This window comes from Quercus robur, chromosome 5, assembly GCF_932294415.1.
Source record: "Quercus robur chromosome 5, dhQueRobu3.1, whole genome shotgun sequence".
Lineage (NCBI taxonomy): Eukaryota > Viridiplantae > Streptophyta > Magnoliopsida > Fagales > Fagaceae > Quercus > Quercus robur.
Window position 1 is genome coordinate 55,939,552 of NC_065538.1, and position 18,175 is coordinate 55,957,726.

Below are 18,175 nucleotides of genomic sequence, written 5' to 3' on the forward strand. Positions count from 1 at the left end.
TCAAAAGAAATTATCATCATTTGGACCACACATATGATATGCTTAAAGCACTCATTTTTTATTTGACTAAAACATGCATGACAATCTCTCAAAAAAAAAAAAAAAAAAAACATGCATGAGAAATCGCATCAATTATAAAATAAACTATTTTCATTACTTAATGGGGTTGAATGTTGATGAAGAATTGTCCCCATCCGAAAGGGATTAAATAGTTGGTAAAGAGTTTGGTGTAAGGAGCTACTTTCATTGTGTAATTAAGAATTACAATAACATGGGGAAAAAAACACTTATTAATTTCCTATATTTCTATTGAAGTTCCTTGAAGGGGAAAAAAAAAAATGAATGTCAAAAAGAAAATTTTCAATTTAACATATTGTAAACATAGCTATTTTATTTTGTAAAATGAAACTGTTAATAATTACTAGCCTCAATGAAGCTCTTTTATTATTATTTTGAGTTTAATGTAATTTTTTAATTTGAATTATTTATTGTTAGTGATGTTATACAGGAATGAATTTTTAAGAAACTAAAATTTAGGATTTGAAAATAAGTAAACGGCTAGGTTTAGTGTGTGCTCGTTCTTAGAAAAAAAATGTATTTCTCTTAAACATGGAGAAATGCTATGTTCAAAACATTTTCACAACACTTTCACAACAAATCTTAAATAGTAGGTTGTTATTAGTTGTTATAGGTAGGTAAAAAAGTAATTTAAGTTGTGAATTCAAATTTGAACTTATAACAACTTACTACATATGATTTGTTGTAAAAATGCTAAGATCACTATGCGTGAGATATATTCAAATAGAGAGTGTGCTAATTTTTAGGAAAAAAAATTTATCTGGTAGTTTTTTTTTTTTTTTTTAATTTTGTTAAATTACAATTTTAACCCTATTTTTTTAATTTTTTAAAACAAGGATTATCTAATTAGATTAGGGGTATTTTTTGAAGTCATAACTAACTTTCTGAATTCTCTTAATATGTAGAGATAATAAACTTGACGCATAGTGATCTCAGCCTAATTATATGGAATACATGCAGTTTTAAGATATTTTAATTAGTTAGGAGAAGTGCAATCTTTTAGTAATTAGGTTAATGCTTACCCTATTCAAAATTCTTAAAGAGAACTCCTATAAACCAACCCACCCACCCTCCTCTTCCTTCTTTTCCAAGTGATGATAATGTATTTTGCAATCAAAATATTAGACATTACTATGTTGTAATGTCATAAGCCCTGTAATTCAATTGCTACCTCCTAATATTTTAATAGGGATGTCCTATGTTTAAATCCCTTTCAACTATTGAAAGCATCACTATGTTGCAACAAAATCCCCCCCCCCCCCAGGATAGGTAGATAGTGAGAGACTGATAGGTAGGATTTAAATCACAAATATTTAAAAACATCACAAATGATGCCATTACTATTAGACTGTCACTTAAACACCATGTTGCAACATAGTAATAGTATACTTACTATAATGTATAATATATGTGTGTGTGTACATACATTTTTTTAATACCTCATTTACCATTTGAAATAAAAATTACTCTAACAATAAATTTTTATTGAAAAGAGATTCTTACTCAAATTATGAATGAAATAACACTATTCCATGAGGTTTCTTGACTACACTTGATCTCTGTTTGAGATTTGACTGCTTTTAGTTCAGGCTTAGAATAGTTTTAATTTTCTTGGCTTTGTTTTGCAGGGGATTACAAAAACAAAGACCAGTGACCTACACAGAAATCTAAACCAAACTAAACTGTTTTTTGTTCTCTAAGATGTTATAAATTATTAATAAATTACAAATATAGTAGATCTTAAGTTTTTTGTTTGTTTTTATTGTTAGATTCGATTAATGAACTTTGAGATTACAAATCAAATTTTTATGTGATATATAGGCTATAGTTGTTGAGTTAAATTTTGTCAAGGTTGGATAAATAATTAATATAACCTTGAATAATAAGTCTTGGCATGATTTCTACTAATTGTATAAAACTGTATTAGCATGTAGGGATAATTGTTTTACACATTCAATAGTTTTTTTTTTTTTTTTTTTAAATTTATTTATTAATAACAGCTTCAATAGTTTTATGTTGTTAATGGACTAGGAAAGAATATTAAATGGTTTTATTTATTTTTTCTAATTTAGAGGATATTACTGGCTTTAAGGCTTCTTATTGTATGCATTTTCTTATGAGACATTTTGGCTTTGTCTTTGTATTTAAAATTGAAGTTAAGGTAGGTAGATGTATTTTTTAGTGATCTAGGGAGGTGGATGAAAATTGTAAGTGACTAAGATAATTGACATATTCTTTCAAACATTGTGCTTTCAACTAGAGTGGATTAATTGATTTGTGTATTTCAAAGGACGAAGGTTGTGAGATACTTTGCTTGCTATATGTAGAGCTGAACTTCGACATTGATGCTGAAATATATTTGAGGAACTTCATCTTTGAGACTTATTAAGCTTTTATGTCACTTCTCTTTCAAATAATGATTCAAATTAGTTGTTTCTTTGAGTAATTTCTAATTGAAACCAAGGTAAACTACTTATAGTTTTGATAGTGTTTTAGAGAAAAAACGAGTGAAATTTTACTTTTAGTATTAATATAGAGCACCATGGGATAACCATGTTCCATTTGTAATGAGATGCTGACTCTAATTCCATTGATGACTTTACACAAGTCCCCTTTCTATGCCTGTCATCAATAAGTTATTTATGAAATATTTTCCATTTTGTCATTTGACCGTTTTCAAGTTTTATATAGGTAATTCCCATTATTAGCAAGAATGCAGCCATGATACAAACGACTTTTGTACATAAGCCTTGCTAAGAGCATTAGCATCCGGGGATGTAAAAAAGTACTATTTTGTATCCTCAAAACCTACTTTATCTAATTTACAATCCCATTTTACAACTCACCCCACATCCCAGTTTCTATTTTTACATACAACTTATTAAAATAATATAACCTACAACATTAAATAATATAAACAATTCATTCTCTCTTCTCTTCCCTTCTGTCTCTCTCTCCAATAATCCCACACAACCATTTTCTAGTTTCCACCAAAACTTAGCCACAAACACCAATTCTCCACCACCAAAATTACCAAAAAAAAAAAAAAAAAAAAACTGCCATCACCCACCACCACAGTCAATCCCCTTCCTAAAATCAACCCCATAGCAAAAGAAACTCACCACTAAAACCCAACCACCAATCCCAACCCAACCATCACCGAAACCCACCCAAAAAACCACCACCCCACCACCACCACACACCACAGCAACCACCAACAAAAAAAAAACCCAAAACCAAAGCAGCCGCCCATCTACCATGGCAACAACCCCACAGTTGCCACCAGCATTGCACCATACATGCACCACCACCACATCCAACCTACAAAAACCCACAAATCCACCATCAACACCACTAGTAAACCCACCAAAAAAAGAAAAAAACTAGCAACCCACGGTCCCCACCACGCTCCACCATCAACACCACCGATAAACCCACCAATAAATCCATAAATCCACCATGAACCACCCAAAAAGAAAAAACCCGTTGGTGAGTAGAGAAACACCATGAACCACCAATAAATCCATATTCGTTGATTTCTTGGGGTGATATGGTGGCGGTTCGATTTGGTGAGAAAAGTGGGTGAGGGAGGTGGAAGAAGGTGAGAGAGAATAAAGGGTGAGGGAGGTGGAGAAAAGAGAGGGGGAGGCGGAGAAAAAAGAGGGAGGTGAGAGAGAATGAGGGTAAGGGAGGCGGATGGAGGTGGAGAGGATTGAGAGGAGAAAAGGTGAGGAGCAGAGAGGAGAAAGGTAGAAAAAGTGAGAAGCAGATTTGTGAGGGAGAGTGCGTGAAGAGAGAGAAAATAAAAAGATAGTTGGATGACAGAGACAATTAAATATAATATTTTAGTTTTACCCTCCAGCTACAGTAGGTTTCATATACACCATCTGATTGTTCATAGTTGGTAAAATATTTTAGGTATGCCTACCCGGATGAAGCTTACTTTGGGCTTATTGGTGGCTAAAATAGCAATTGGGGGGTTTTTACTCTCCCCAATGCTAATGCTCTAAGATGCCACTTGGGTGCTAAAGTGTGTGATTACTTGGTTTACCACTCACTTATTTGAGGATTTGCAAATAGGTTACTTGGTTTCAAATAGGTTATTCAGTGGAAAAATTCAAAGAGGATTTGCAAATATTTTCAAGAATAGATGCTTCTAGCCGAAATAAAATGAAAGAAGCTTCCAAATTTTCTTCTTTACATTCAAGTTAGTTGGTTTGGTTTGTATTGATTGCAAGCTGTTACTGGGTTGGATTTCCAATTTGTTATTGTTGTCATATTTTTATATTAGAAATGACTTTATAGATATTTATATGTACACACATATAAACATATATAAAACTTTTGTTCTCCCATTCATTGCATGGATTAACGACTAATTAAATTAAAAAATATCTCTCTAAAACCCGAAAATACAAATCTTCTATACCACTTTTTGTATTTTACTTTATATTTCACCAATCATAACTTGCCATGTATTCCTTTCCTTATAGAATAACCAAAGTTTAAAATGGAAACAAATTAAATATATGGTAAGTTGTGATTGGTGAAACATAATAAACTGATAAGCAACAAGATACCTTGCAGCAGAAGTATAACTTAAATACTGAAAATTACTTAATGACTGAACTTATATATAACTAAATATAGATAAGTTAGTAAATTCTGGAATTTTTTTCCCTTAGCGTTTGCTAAATTGTGCCATGTTGTCTTGTGCTCAAATGTTTTTTTATTTTTATTTTTTATTTTTTTAATTATTTTTTATTTTATAAATTTTTATACAAGATAGAAATTTTACTCTAACCTAATCTAAATGTATATATGTGTGAAATTTCCTCCTAGAGACTTAAACCTTGGCCTTTACCTCCCACACCTCACAAGCAGTTATACTTGTTAAGTGACCATTGCGCTAAAGGTGTGCGGTGGTCAAGTGCTCAAATGTTAAACAGCTGTGAAACAAAGAAAAAAATTAGAAAATTTGATAGTATCACAGCTCTTTAAAGATGGGATTTTAAAATTTTCTAATTCTATTAGACTCAATGATTTTGTAGTGCTCCCGTCCCACACGCACCGTGTTATTATAGGGAGGAATCACATGGGGGTAGCCCTAAGATGGGGTAAGAAGTTTCTAATCCAAGATTTCATGAGATTTTAGAAACCATTTAACCAACCCCTTGGGATTGACTTAGAATTTTAAAGAGGGTGTGATTGTGCATATATTATTTTTTTACAAAATTCTATCATCTATGTGCCACAATATTATTGGAGGAGGGTATAATAAATATAGAATTGTGATTGAATTTAATCTCTATGTCCAATGATTTAAATTCTATCACCTATGTGACAATATTATTGGAGGGTATAAGAGGATGCAATCCAAAAGTTATATTTTTTATAAATGCTTTTACAAAAGTCATTATTAAGGTAAGTATACGTTCATTCGGAATATCATCATCAACGTGAAAAGAGAGAAAATCAGTGTACTTCGAACTCCGTGGAAGTAAAATCCATCGTTAGATTGGTGGTAGGAAGGGTTAATAGACGTACAGATTGAAAACAAACATCTCTATAAGCCACCAAACACTAAATATCAACACACGTACACATACACATGGTATACAAGTTTAACAACATGTATCGTTTTCAAAGTTCAAAGCCCCCACCTTTTTTGCTTCCGTATTCATCTCCTTCTCGATCTCTACCATACCTTTTTTGCTACGTCACTCTTACTCTCTCTCTCTCTCTCTTATTTTTGTTTTCTTTTTCCTTGGTTTTGAAGCAAAACAAAAGGTCTCTCTCTCTGTGGCAACAAAAAAGGGCACGTTTCATGTTTCCTATGTTTCGTTTTTGTTTAGAGTTTTTCTTTTTTCTCTCGTTACATTAACGTGACCCTTTTCACTATGTTACACGCGAAGTAACAAAAACAAAATCTTATATATAGGTTTCTTTGTTTCACCATACAAATTAAGCAAAGCAATATACCTTTGAACCAAAGAGAGAAAAAGAAAAGGAGGAGATGAAACAAGGAGGTGATGATGATGGAAGAGGAGAAGGAGAAGGAGATGTAGTAGCCATGGCTGTGAAAGTTGAGAACCAGAGGGTTCCATTCCATAAACTGTTCTCTTTGGCGGACCGGCTTGACGTGTTCTTGATGATTGTGGGCACCATAGGAGCCACAGCTAATGGGCTATCGCAGCCGCTCATGACACTCATCTTTGGGCAGCTGATCAACTCGTTTGGCTCCAGTGACCAATCCAATGTCGTTAAACAAGTGTCTAAGGTACGTATGTCTCTTTTTGCAGTCTTGTAGTTGTAGGTCTTTTTGTTTCTTGGCTTCTACGCATGGTTACTAGATGTTTTTTTTTTTCATTGGTCACTCTAACTGGGCTTAAAATTAAAGGAGGATAAACTCACATGCTGAACTTGATGGTTGAAACATGAAATTTTTTTTACCAAAGAGCATAAATTTGACTCTTAAGGTTGCTATCTAGCTGAGATATTTTGCTAATCTAGAATTCATGACTGACTAAAATATATTCCTTTACTGTATATTACTGTAATATCATAAGGTTGGAAGGGGCTTGTATGTTTAAGTTTGGTACTCAATTTTTTTTTCTCTTTTTAATAGTACAACACTTCTTTGGCACACAAACTTTCATCAGTATTAAGGTATTTTACTGTGATTTGGGGGGTTTATTATATTGATGACTTTGCTACCTAGTAAAATCTTATGATGCTTGAGTTGATGATACGATTGGATCTACAAGACTCTAACCGATCCTACCTAAGATTCCAATTTTAACAACCTTGGTGTTGTGTAATGCACTAATGCTTAAAGAATTAAGTAAATACAAGACCCTCTAACCGATCCTACCTAAGATTCCAATTTTAACAACCTTGGTGTTGTGTAATGCTCCCAGAATTAAGTAAGTGCAAATTAATGTAGCTTCGATGACAAGCTGTATAACTTTTAATGAGTTTGGATCATAATTAATAATAATGAATAATAAATTAGGGTGTAATTAGGATAGCACTAGATTCATTTTTTTTAATTAAAAAAAATGGAGATTTCAAGATGTTTACTGCATTCTGTTGGTATACATAACATGGGTTTTAACCCTTTTTTTTTTTTGGAGGGGGGGGGGGGGGTACCAAATTGAGATATTGCAGAAGAAATGTACTAGGGAGCAAAAATCATCACTTTTATCTATAATATCTTTCCTTATTAATTGGAGATGGTCCCTTTTCCAACTGCATGTTGTTGAACTTTCATTTTAATAGCCGACATAAGGTCGTTTTGGGATGTTACAATGCAATAATCAAGGTTTGGTTATGAAAAGTATCAGCCATATTTTTATTTCTTAATTTTTAATTTTTTCTGAATGAAACGTATTAAGCATTTAGCACTAAATAGCTTTAACCACAAAAAATGGACAAGCTTCCCATCAAAAAAAAAAGAAAAAGGACAAGCTTAGTCTGATGGACCATACTTTTCCACGTTTTGCACTTAGAATATATGTTGACTTTACTAGTATGTGCCTGTTTGATTTTCAGGTGGCAATAGACTTTTTGTACTTAGCAGTTGGTACGGCAATCGCTTCATTTCTACGTAAGAGCAGAATGTTGCTAATTCTTTCTTGCACTGCTGCATGTTTTTTCCTTATGTGATATTGTTTTGCTTACGCATGAAGAGTGTGATTTCAGTGCACTTAGGTTGGTATTGGCCTTGAATTGTGATTTTTTTTTTTATATGGTCATTGCTCATTGAGTCAAATGGCCTTGTGTAAAAAACACTAACACACATATGCGTACATGACAAATGGATTACTTTCATTTCAAACTAACAGAGTATGCAATCGGTAAAAGAATCTTCAAGGTTGGTGCCTGATAAAGAGCTTCACTAGAGCAAGTATCATGTGCATAAAAAGCTTCTAATTCGAATATAAGTGCTTCATATTGAAAAGTTGCTGTTATGTAATAGGAGCGTACACAATGGCGAAGCAAGGAATTTAGGTCGGGGGCATGATTAAAAGTAAAAAACTAATCTAAAAAAATTAATCAATATTAACAACAAAATAAATAAGCAACTATATGCTAATGTAATTGTCATATAGAATCTAACATAAAATATAAACTTTAATTTGGCTTTTCACACCTAGCTTAATTTACTCAATTGCCCTCGACGATTTTTCATATTTTGAAACCGCTGCATGATTTTTTTCATACTCAATAGTTTTAAATATATCTTTCTAAACAATCATTCATCTATTGATCTTCTATTTGATTGTGTAGTCAATTTTTAATTATGTTCATTGCTGAAAAAACTCTTTCAATAATAGCTATTGCAACTGGTAAAATCAATGCCAAGGTCACTAATGAGTAAACGAATGGATATGAAACATCATTTTCATTTCTACCATCTTTTCAGCAAACTGTCCAATTCCTTTAGTGTAGAATGCTTTTAAAAACTCAGCAAAAACTCTAAGGTACAAATCGAAAGAGATTGGAATCAAAAGAAATTTTTATTATTTTTTTAATGTGAGGCATCCTTTACTCCTTTATACTATATATATATATATATATATATATATATATTTTATAGAGTCCTATTAATATTAGTATTAGGTTGTGTAATTCCTTTTTTGTTTGGCAGTAGGATCTTTTTTATTTTTTATAATCATTATTAGGTCAGCCCCATTCCCCTATGATTCCTATTTCCTTATTGCAGTATGATTTGCATATTGTGTACAACTACAACCTAATGTCTTTTGTGTTGGGGGGCATGTGTGATATATGTACCATATTAGTACTAAAAAAATTTGAAAGTTCAAGGGGGCACCTGCCCTACCTCGCCCCCCTCCCCCCCCCCCCCCCCACTCCGCCCGAGCACATGTTGGCTAAGGATCCCTTAATAATGGCTAGCATTGATCTAGATTTAGCCCTTGGATTTAATTGGTGATAATTAATTAGATGAGTTCATTTTAATCAATGATCACTTTGTGCCATATGTTGCAGAGGTAGCAAGTTGGATGGTAACAGGAGAAAGGCAGGCCACCCGAATTCGTAGTTTGTACTTGAAAACGATACTAAGACAAGACATTGCCTTCTTTGACACTGAAACATCTACTGGAGAGGTCATCGGAAGGATGTCTGGGGATACCATTCTCATTCAGGATGCCATGGGTGAAAAGGTAAACCTCCTCCTTGTTTGAAGAACCCTTGCATGCATGACAGACTATTTCCTAGATGAAGTCTTTATTTGTATGCCTAAATTTGCAATAATTATCTTATGCACCAGATATATGTATCCTCCCCCTTACACCGAGTGAACCCTACAGCCATATTGGATCTACAAGTTGTGAAAGGGAAGATGCATCTATCCTATGCATGAGATACCTTCTCTTAAATGTGACAGTTTCACTAATATGTTGTGCATACAGCTTTTACTTAGCCTTGGTTTTCTACACCATATCTCAACTTCGTTATTGGTCGAGGATATAATTAACAATTAGTCTATTGACAGGTTGGAAAATTCATACAACTTTTTTCTACTTTTTTTGGTGGATTTGTGATTGCCTTTGCAAGAGGATGGCTCCTTTCATCAGTTTTGCTTTCTTGTATACCTGCTATTATCCTTATTGGTGGAGTTATGTCAATCCTGCTGTCAAGAATGACAAGCCGTGGGCAAGTTGCTTATGCAGAAGCTGGCAATGTAGTAGAACAAATAGTTGGAGCCATAAGAACAGTAAGGAATCGATATAACCATCTACTATAAGCACCTTTCCAAAATGTCAAATTTCTTGATTCTATTTTTTTACTCTGCAAAGGTTGCTTCTTTCACTGGGGAGAAGAGAGCAATAGAAAAATACAACAAGAAGCTAAGAATTGCCTACGCTGCTACAGTTCAACAAGGGCTGGCCTCAGGGCTAGGACTAGGTATACTTTTACTCATTATGTTTTGCACTTATGGACTCGCTGTATGGTACGGAGCCAAACTGATCATTGAAAAGGGATACAATGGAGGACAAGTCTTCAACATAATGTTGGCAATCATGATGGGTGGAATGTAAGTAGTGTGTCCCATTTGATAAATAATTTTTTGATAAGCACATTTGCTAAAATAATTGTCACGACATTTCATCTCCATCACATATAATGTTTACAACTTTCTCCATGCACACTTATGACACATATCATTGTTAATTGAGACAATCCAATTTGATTATCTTGCTATTAATTTCACTTATTCCCATATATTTGTCTATGATCTCCTTGACTAGGTCTTTGGGCCAGACATCCCCTAGCATGAATGCATTTGCATCAGGGCAAGCTGCAGCTTACAAAATGTTTGACACAATCAAGCGAGAACCCAATATTGATGCCTATGACACCAATGGGGTCATATTGGAGGACATAAGAGGTGAAATTGAACTCAAAGATGTGTACTTCAGATACCCTGCAAGGCCAGAAGTACAGATCTTTTCTGGATTCTCATTGCAAGTTCCAAGTGGCACAACTGCTGCTCTAGTTGGGCAAAGTGGAAGTGGGAAGTCTACAGTGATCAGCCTAGTTGAAAGATTTTATGATCCCGAAGCTGGTGAAGTACTTATAGATGGTGTAAATTTGAAGCAGTTGCAGCTTAAATGGATAAGAGAGAAGATTGGTTTGGTTAGTCAAGAACCTATTCTTTTTGCGACTACCATAAAGGAAAACATAGCATACGGGAAGGAAAATGCGACTCAAGAGGAAATCAGAACAGCAATTGAGCTTGCTAATGCTGCAAAATTCATAGACGAGCTACCCAACGTAATCATAGTCCTTTATTTTTAGTGTTTCTGAATTTTATAGATTGAAGTCTAAGAATATGACTCAAGTCTATCCGTTTATTTGCAGGGGCTTGACACAATGGCAGGAGAGCATGGAACTCAACTCTCTGGTGGACAAAAGCAAAGAATTGCAATTGCAAGGGCCATTCTAAAGAACCCAAAAATCCTCCTCCTTGATGAAGCAACAAGCGCACTGGATGCTGAGTCTGAACGCATAGTTCAAGATGCATTAGTAAACATCATGTCAAATCGAACAACTGTGGTTGTTGCACATCGTTTGACAACTATTAGGAATGCTGACATTATAGCTGTGGTGCAAGAAGGGAAAATTGTAGAGAGAGGTAAAACTCAACCTGCAATATCCTTCCCAAATTTCCAAAATTTCACACCAAATTTTAATTGTTATGAAAAATATGAATTCTAGGAACACATGAGGAGTTGATAAGAGATCCAGAAGGGGCTTACTCCCAGCTAATTCACCTGCAAGAAGGAGCTCATGAAGTGGAAGACACCAGAACCTCTGACATTGATATTTCTGATATAGATAAGACCATGGCTAGTTCTGGCAGCCAGAGATTCTCTATGGGAAGATCCTTAAGTAGAGGGTCATCAGGTAGCAGGCATTCTTTCAGAATTAGCTATGTTATCCCTGGAGCAATTAGTGCCTACGAGACTCAAGAAAATGGGGATGTGAGTTCTGAAAGAAATGTGATGGATATAGAGAAGCGTCAAAAGGTGTCCCTGAAACGGTTGGCATATTTGAACAAGCCTGAGGTTCCAGTGTTGATAGTAGGATCCATTGCTGCAGCCATACATGGTGTAATTTTCCCCATGTTTGGCCTATTACTGTCATCAGCCATTAATATGTTCTATGAACCTAAAGAAAAATTACAAAAAGATTCTCGATTTTGGGCGCTTGTGTTTGTGGGTTTGGGTTGCCTTTCTCTGACAGTTCTTCCAGTGCAAAATTACTTCTTTGGAGTAGCAGGTGGAAGATTGATAGAACGAATTCGATCCTTGACATTTGAGAAGGTCGTGCACCAAGAAATAAGTTGGTTTGATGATCCTGCAAATTCAAGGTGTGTTGAACAAGTGGCAATTCTTATGTGCTACCATATTTTTCACATTCTAACCATTTAATCTTTTTTGCATTTATCAGTGGGGCGGTTGGTGCAAGATTGTCTACTGATGCTTCCACAGTCCGGAGTCTTGTTGGTGATGCCTTGGCCTTAGTCGTTCAGAATATATCGACAATCATAGCTGGGCTACTCATAGCATTTACAGCTAACTGGAAATTGGCTTTGATAATTCTAGCTGTGTTGCCAATCTTGTTTATGCAAGGATACTTTCAGATGAAATTTATGACAGGGTTCAGTGCAGATGCCAAGGTCAGGTTTCTCTTCAAATGTCCACATTCTATAAATGCATATGTTAGATGTACTAATGATGTTGCAACCATTTTCAGGTGATGTATGAAGAAGCGAGTCAAGTGGCAAATGATGCAGTTGGCAGCATTAGGACTGTTGCGTCATTTTGCGCCGAAAAGAAGGTGATGGATTTGTACCAAGAGAAATGTGATGGCCCGAAAAAACATGGAGTTAGGTTAGGACTCATAAGTGGAGTAGGTTTTGGCTTCTCTTTCTTTGCACTCTACTGCACAAATGCATTTTGTTTCTATATTGGTTCTGTTCTTGTGAAACATGGAAATGCAACATTTGGCGAAGTTTTAAAGGTACAGTCTGAGTTGTTTGTTTCTCTCCCCTCATATCCATGTAGGAGTGGTTCTATTCTGCTTATATAACTAATGAATTTGTGCAGGTTTTCTTTGCTTTGACAATGGCCGCAATTGGAGTCTCACAATCTAGTGCTTTGGCTCCAGACACAGGCAAAGCCAAGGATTCAGCAGCTTCAATATTTGAAATTCTTGACAGCAAGCCTAGCATAGATTCAAGTAGCAATGAGGGAATCACGTTGCCCTCTGTAACTGGGAATATTGAGTTACAAAATGTCAACTTTAAATATCCCACACGTCCTGATGTTCAAATTTTCAAAGACTTGTCCTTGAGAATCCCCTCTGGAAAGGTATATTACCACTGAAAATTCTTTTCTTTTCTTTTTTCTTTTTTTTTTTTCCTTTGTAATATTTGAACCTATGATGTACCAAAACAAAAACCCCACTTCTTTGATTTTCAACCTGTGATGTTTTGTATGTTGCATATTAATCTTAAACCTATATGATCTTCCACTTGACTTTTATGTAAGGCTGAATGCACTTGTGTACTATTTGTATATTTGTATCAACTATCAATCATTCATTTTTTTTTAATATGTACATTGAATCAATTTTTCTTAACTCGAAATTCTATTTGCAGACCGTTGCTTTGGTTGGAGAGAGCGGTAGTGGAAAATCAACAGTAATCAGCCTCATAGAGAGATTTTATGATCCTGATTCAGGTCGTGTACTGTTGGATGAAGTTGATATCATAAAGTTCAGACTAAGCTGGTTGAGGCAACAAATGGGATTGGTTAGTCAAGAACCTGTCCTTTTCAATGAATCCATCCGTGCCAACATATTATATGGCAACGATGGGAATGCCACTGAGGAAGAGATCGATGCAGCCACAAAAGCAGCAAATGCATACAATTTTATATGCTCGCTGCCTGATGGCTATGACACCTCTGTAGGGGAAAGAGGAATACAGTTATCCGGGGGCCAAAAGCAACGAATAGCCATTGCAAGAGCCATACTAAAGAACCCGAAAATCCTTTTGCTCGACGAGGCTACAAGTGCACTAGATGCAGAGTCAGAACGCGTGGTGCAGGATGCTTTAGATAGAGTGATGGTAAATAGAACAACAGTTGTTGTTGCTCACCGCCTGAGCACTATCAAAGGAGCTGATGCAATCGTGGTGGTGAAGAATGGTGTGATTGTAGAGAAGGGAAGACATGAAATTCTGATGAAGATCACTGATGGGGTCTATGCCTCTTTGGTAGCACTTCATATGAGTTCTTCAACGTGAAAAACAGCAGCAATAATAAGCTCATTTTGATTAATAGTTTCGGTTTATATGTGTCTGGATTGTAATTCAGAAGCAAGTAAATGCCATGTGCTTTATTTATGCCTTGATTTTATTTTATTTTATTTAAAAATAATAATTATCAGTGATGGTACAATAATTTTTCTTTTATTTAGTTAGTTACTTAGATGATTTCATTGCCACATTATCCAACCCAATTTATTGGAAATAAGATACGGGTTGAGATGATCTTAATCAAATAAGATAAAGAAGTAAAGATTATAATTAATAACATTAACATTCACTCACTTTTTGGTTTTATTACTAGCACCATGTGTACATACAAACTTTACAATGAGCAAACTTGCTTGTTGCAAGATAGGTACCGTTCTCCCAGCAAAGATAGGTAGATAGTGGGGAAGAGATAAATATGTTCAAACCATTATATGAAATACCATAAAGGATATCATTACTACTGAAATAGTGTGTATACAAATGGTAAGTAAGTGAGTTAAGAACATAGGCATATATATTATATCTTACTAACCTGACCATGTACATCCATATAATATTGTGGTCAAACATAGCCTTACCAAATTAAATCCATATTTTAATTACATTGTAGCTTTTTCTACTCGTTGTTTCATAGTTGTATAGGTAATGTTTATGAATTTAAAGAATTCAAAACGTCTGTCATAAAAGTAGTTAACGCATGACAATCAATTTTATGATTTAAAAAGCTTCTGTCTAAACCTTTAAGTTTGTGGTAAAAAACAATTAAACCATGTGTTATATCACTGTATATATTAAATTAAGAATAATGCTAGAGACAGAAACTATTTTACAAAAATTTTTACAAACTGCTGATGTAGTGAGTGATAATTGGTAAATAAAAAAGTGATATTAATGGGGGGTTTAGATGAAAACCAATAAAAGGTTGACCACATCAATAGTTTGTAAAAATATTATAAAATAGTTTGTGGCTATAGCATTACTCTTAAATTAATTATTAAATAGAAAGTAATTTGCAAATCTCAAAATTTGGTAAAAAAGAAAACTAATGAGAAGGATATGAAAAATAAATTAATTTGATCTTTCCACTTAAATGACCATTTAATCAATAATAATAATTTTATAAAAATTTTCCAACACGTTGTGGTCAAAGTTGGTGGCAAACGTGCTGAGCTTGGCCAATTGCTTTTGCCCCAAAGAAGATAGCTATTAGCATTCCAACTCATGAACTTTAAATGGCTACGGAAAATTATCAGATTATATCAGTTGTTATGCCTCAAAATTAGTAGTTGTTTTTGCCTTCATTAGATCACGTCAGCTATATCATACTGTGTTTAATAATGAAATAAATAGCAAAATTCAAAATTTAAAACTTAGCATATAGGGGTATTGTTAAGTTTTGTCTAATACTTATGTACACAGTATTCTAGATATTCAAGAGGAGAAAATTCTAAATAGAAAATCAAGTTGTTGAAAAAAATTACATAATCCAAAATCTAAAACTTCAAACCCAACTATTGTTCATGTACAGAATATTATAGATAGATATTCAATAATCAAGAACCAATTAATTTTTCCATCCACACAACAATTAGTTTAAAGCTAGATGCTAATGGAATTTAAAAGGAATTCAGTTCTTTGAATTTTATCACTCCTAAAATTCCAAACAATTTCTCAAAAGCTAAACAATCCACAAAGTTATTCATCAACCAAACAAACCAACTAAGGTCCAAAACACAAAAATTTCGGCCACAACACAACAGTCTACTTAAATTGATGTACTTTGAAGAATTTAAGTTTCATTTAAAAAATTAAGATAAAATAAAAATTTAAACTGTTAAACCCCAAGTTCCATACAACCAAACAAAAAAAAAAAAAAAAAAAAAAAAAAATTTAAGATTCAAACTCTACTCTCTTTTCTCTTCCATTTTCACAATTTTTGGGTCACCAAACAGTCCAATTAAACAATAAACAACAAAATATTAATATAAGAAAAAGGAAATCTAATATATATGATGTGTATTGAACCATAAAAAGCAAATTATCAAGCACCAACCAAGAAAAAAAAATATTTATTCCTCTTCTTTCAAAAGTTTCTAAAAAAATAATGGTTACCAATTGATTGGTATGATCTTCAATAGAATAAAAAGCTTCCAGTGATTGCGAGGCTTTAATTGTTGACATATGTCAATGAGTGGACAAACAGAATAGAGATAAAAAAAGAAATTTAGTTCACCATAAAAAGAGACAAGAAAAAGAGAACAATAGCAATTTCTCTTTGGTGAAAGTAAATAACACTCTTACTATAAAACAAAGGCCAAAATGAAAACATCACATTGAAGTTAATTATTAAATAGAAAAATATTATAGCAAACATATTGAGAGTAACATTCTTGCAGCCTAGAGAAGAGAAACCATAAAGCAATTTATAACAAACATGATCAAATGCCAAACTCAAATCAATTTTGAAAAAGAAAAAATATATTTAAATAGTTTTGAGGCCATGAAAACTCAAACTCATTCATCATGAAATCCCAAAATTGAATTACATTTTTTTTTTTAAAGTAATGAGATGGAAATAAATAAATAAATAATTAAAATCATAAAAATAACAAAACTCATTTTGAGTTCATACCCTTTGGACCTGAGCTACTAATGTTTGCCTCTCATGTGCTTTAGTTTCATCTGCAAGCTCTAGAGTCATTCTTTGTCTCTTGCACTCATTTGATTGGGTTTTGGCAGACATACTTGAGTCATGACAAAAAGAACGGTTAAAACACTCAAGAAACTATCCCATTGAAGGCCATACCGATCAATTTGTGGAGAGAGAACAACTAATAATTTATAAAGAAAGAAATGAAAGGTGAGGAGGTGAAGAGGTTGCAATCTGTCGGTAACTATCAAAATTCCATATAATAGCAACATCTGAAGAGTTTGGGTTAATGGAGAGACACACAGTAGAGTTAGAGATGGAGTAACACCTGAATCTAAGGAGATGCTCAATAAATGTCAATCGATAAATCGAAAAATAAAAATGAAATAAAGAAAATAAATGATGACATGGGACTGAAGTGGCTTAACTGGAGCGTAGCAATAATAAATGTTACACTTCAACTTTTAGATATTTGTAGATGCTAAGAAGCAAATACATCAAGAACAAAACACGGTATTCTCAGCAAAAAAAAAAAAAAAGAATAAAACATGGTACTTGTTTTCTACATAACCATAATAAAGTTAAAATATATAATAGTTGAAGGAAAAAATATCAAGAGAATACAATTTGACTAAAAAGAGAAGAAACTCATAATAAACATCAATTATCAAATAACACTCCTTTAGTATTGTATGTAAATATCTTACACTACAACATTAGGGATATATATTATTATGTTGATAATAAACTAAATCAACCACATCTCAGTGGAAAGTCCTATGCCACTAAGTTGTAAGCACACAAACAGAACAACCTCTGGTCATTAGCTTTTACATAGAAAATTGGGGCATTCAAGACTTTGGCAACATCAATGCAATGTTGTGAAAAATTCCCCACACTTGAACTATGTACTCCATATAAACCTATCAAGAAATACCTCACAACTTTGCAAGTTGTATTGCATCTATTAGGGGGTTTCAACCTTGTCTCTTAACCAATTACGTACACTTATTACCATCTGCAATGTTCAGTAGGCCTGCACATGGTGTAGTTCGGCTTGTTTTGGGAGGTAGGGTTTGCACCACACCTATAGAGTGTGATTTTCCCTTATGCCTGACCGCACCCCACCTATGGAGGCGTAAGAACCAGTTTATACAAGGTGCGGTGCACCATATCCTTTTGGTGTAGTTAGTTTAGTTTTTTTTTTTTTTTTTTTTTTTTGAGAGAGAGAGAGAGTTTCAACTTATGGCATCCGCTCTTGATGATAATTCTTTATCATCAAACCTCATCAGACCAAAACACTAATCAATTTTTGGTGTAGGCGGGGATTAAACCCCAGATCTCTTATACAACCATCAGAGACTTTACCAATTGAGGTAATTGGAACCCACTGGTGTGATTAGTTTAGTTATGAGTCACTTTTAAAAGATGGTTCTAAATTTTGGGCTTATTTTCCACTAAAGAAATGTATTTTTGAGACAATTTTGATTTTTTTTTTCAACTAGGTCTTAAAAAAAAAAAAAAAAAAAATTGACTTTTTTAAAGCCATTTGGGCTTCTTTTTTTTTTTTTTAATTCCTAAAAAGAAAC

General features: G+C 33.7%; 1 protein-coding gene across 1 annotated transcript; it reads left to right on the forward strand.

The window, feature by feature from the left end:
• Positions 1-5,850: 5,850 nt before the first annotated feature.
• Positions 5,851-14,023, forward strand: LOC126726368 (ABC transporter B family member 9). The gene is made up of 12 exons (XM_050431602.1): positions 5,851-6,358; positions 7,633-7,687; positions 9,094-9,269; positions 9,602-9,823; positions 9,906-10,144; positions 10,359-10,884; positions 10,972-11,245; positions 11,329-11,983; positions 12,064-12,292; positions 12,370-12,636; positions 12,723-12,986; positions 13,277-14,023. The coding sequence occupies exons 1-12, from the start codon at positions 6,095-6,097 to the stop codon at positions 13,922-13,924; spliced, it is 3,819 nt and encodes a 1,272-aa protein (XP_050287559.1). The 5' UTR covers positions 5,851-6,094; the 3' UTR covers positions 13,925-14,023.
• Positions 14,024-18,175: the final 4,152 nt, after the last annotated feature.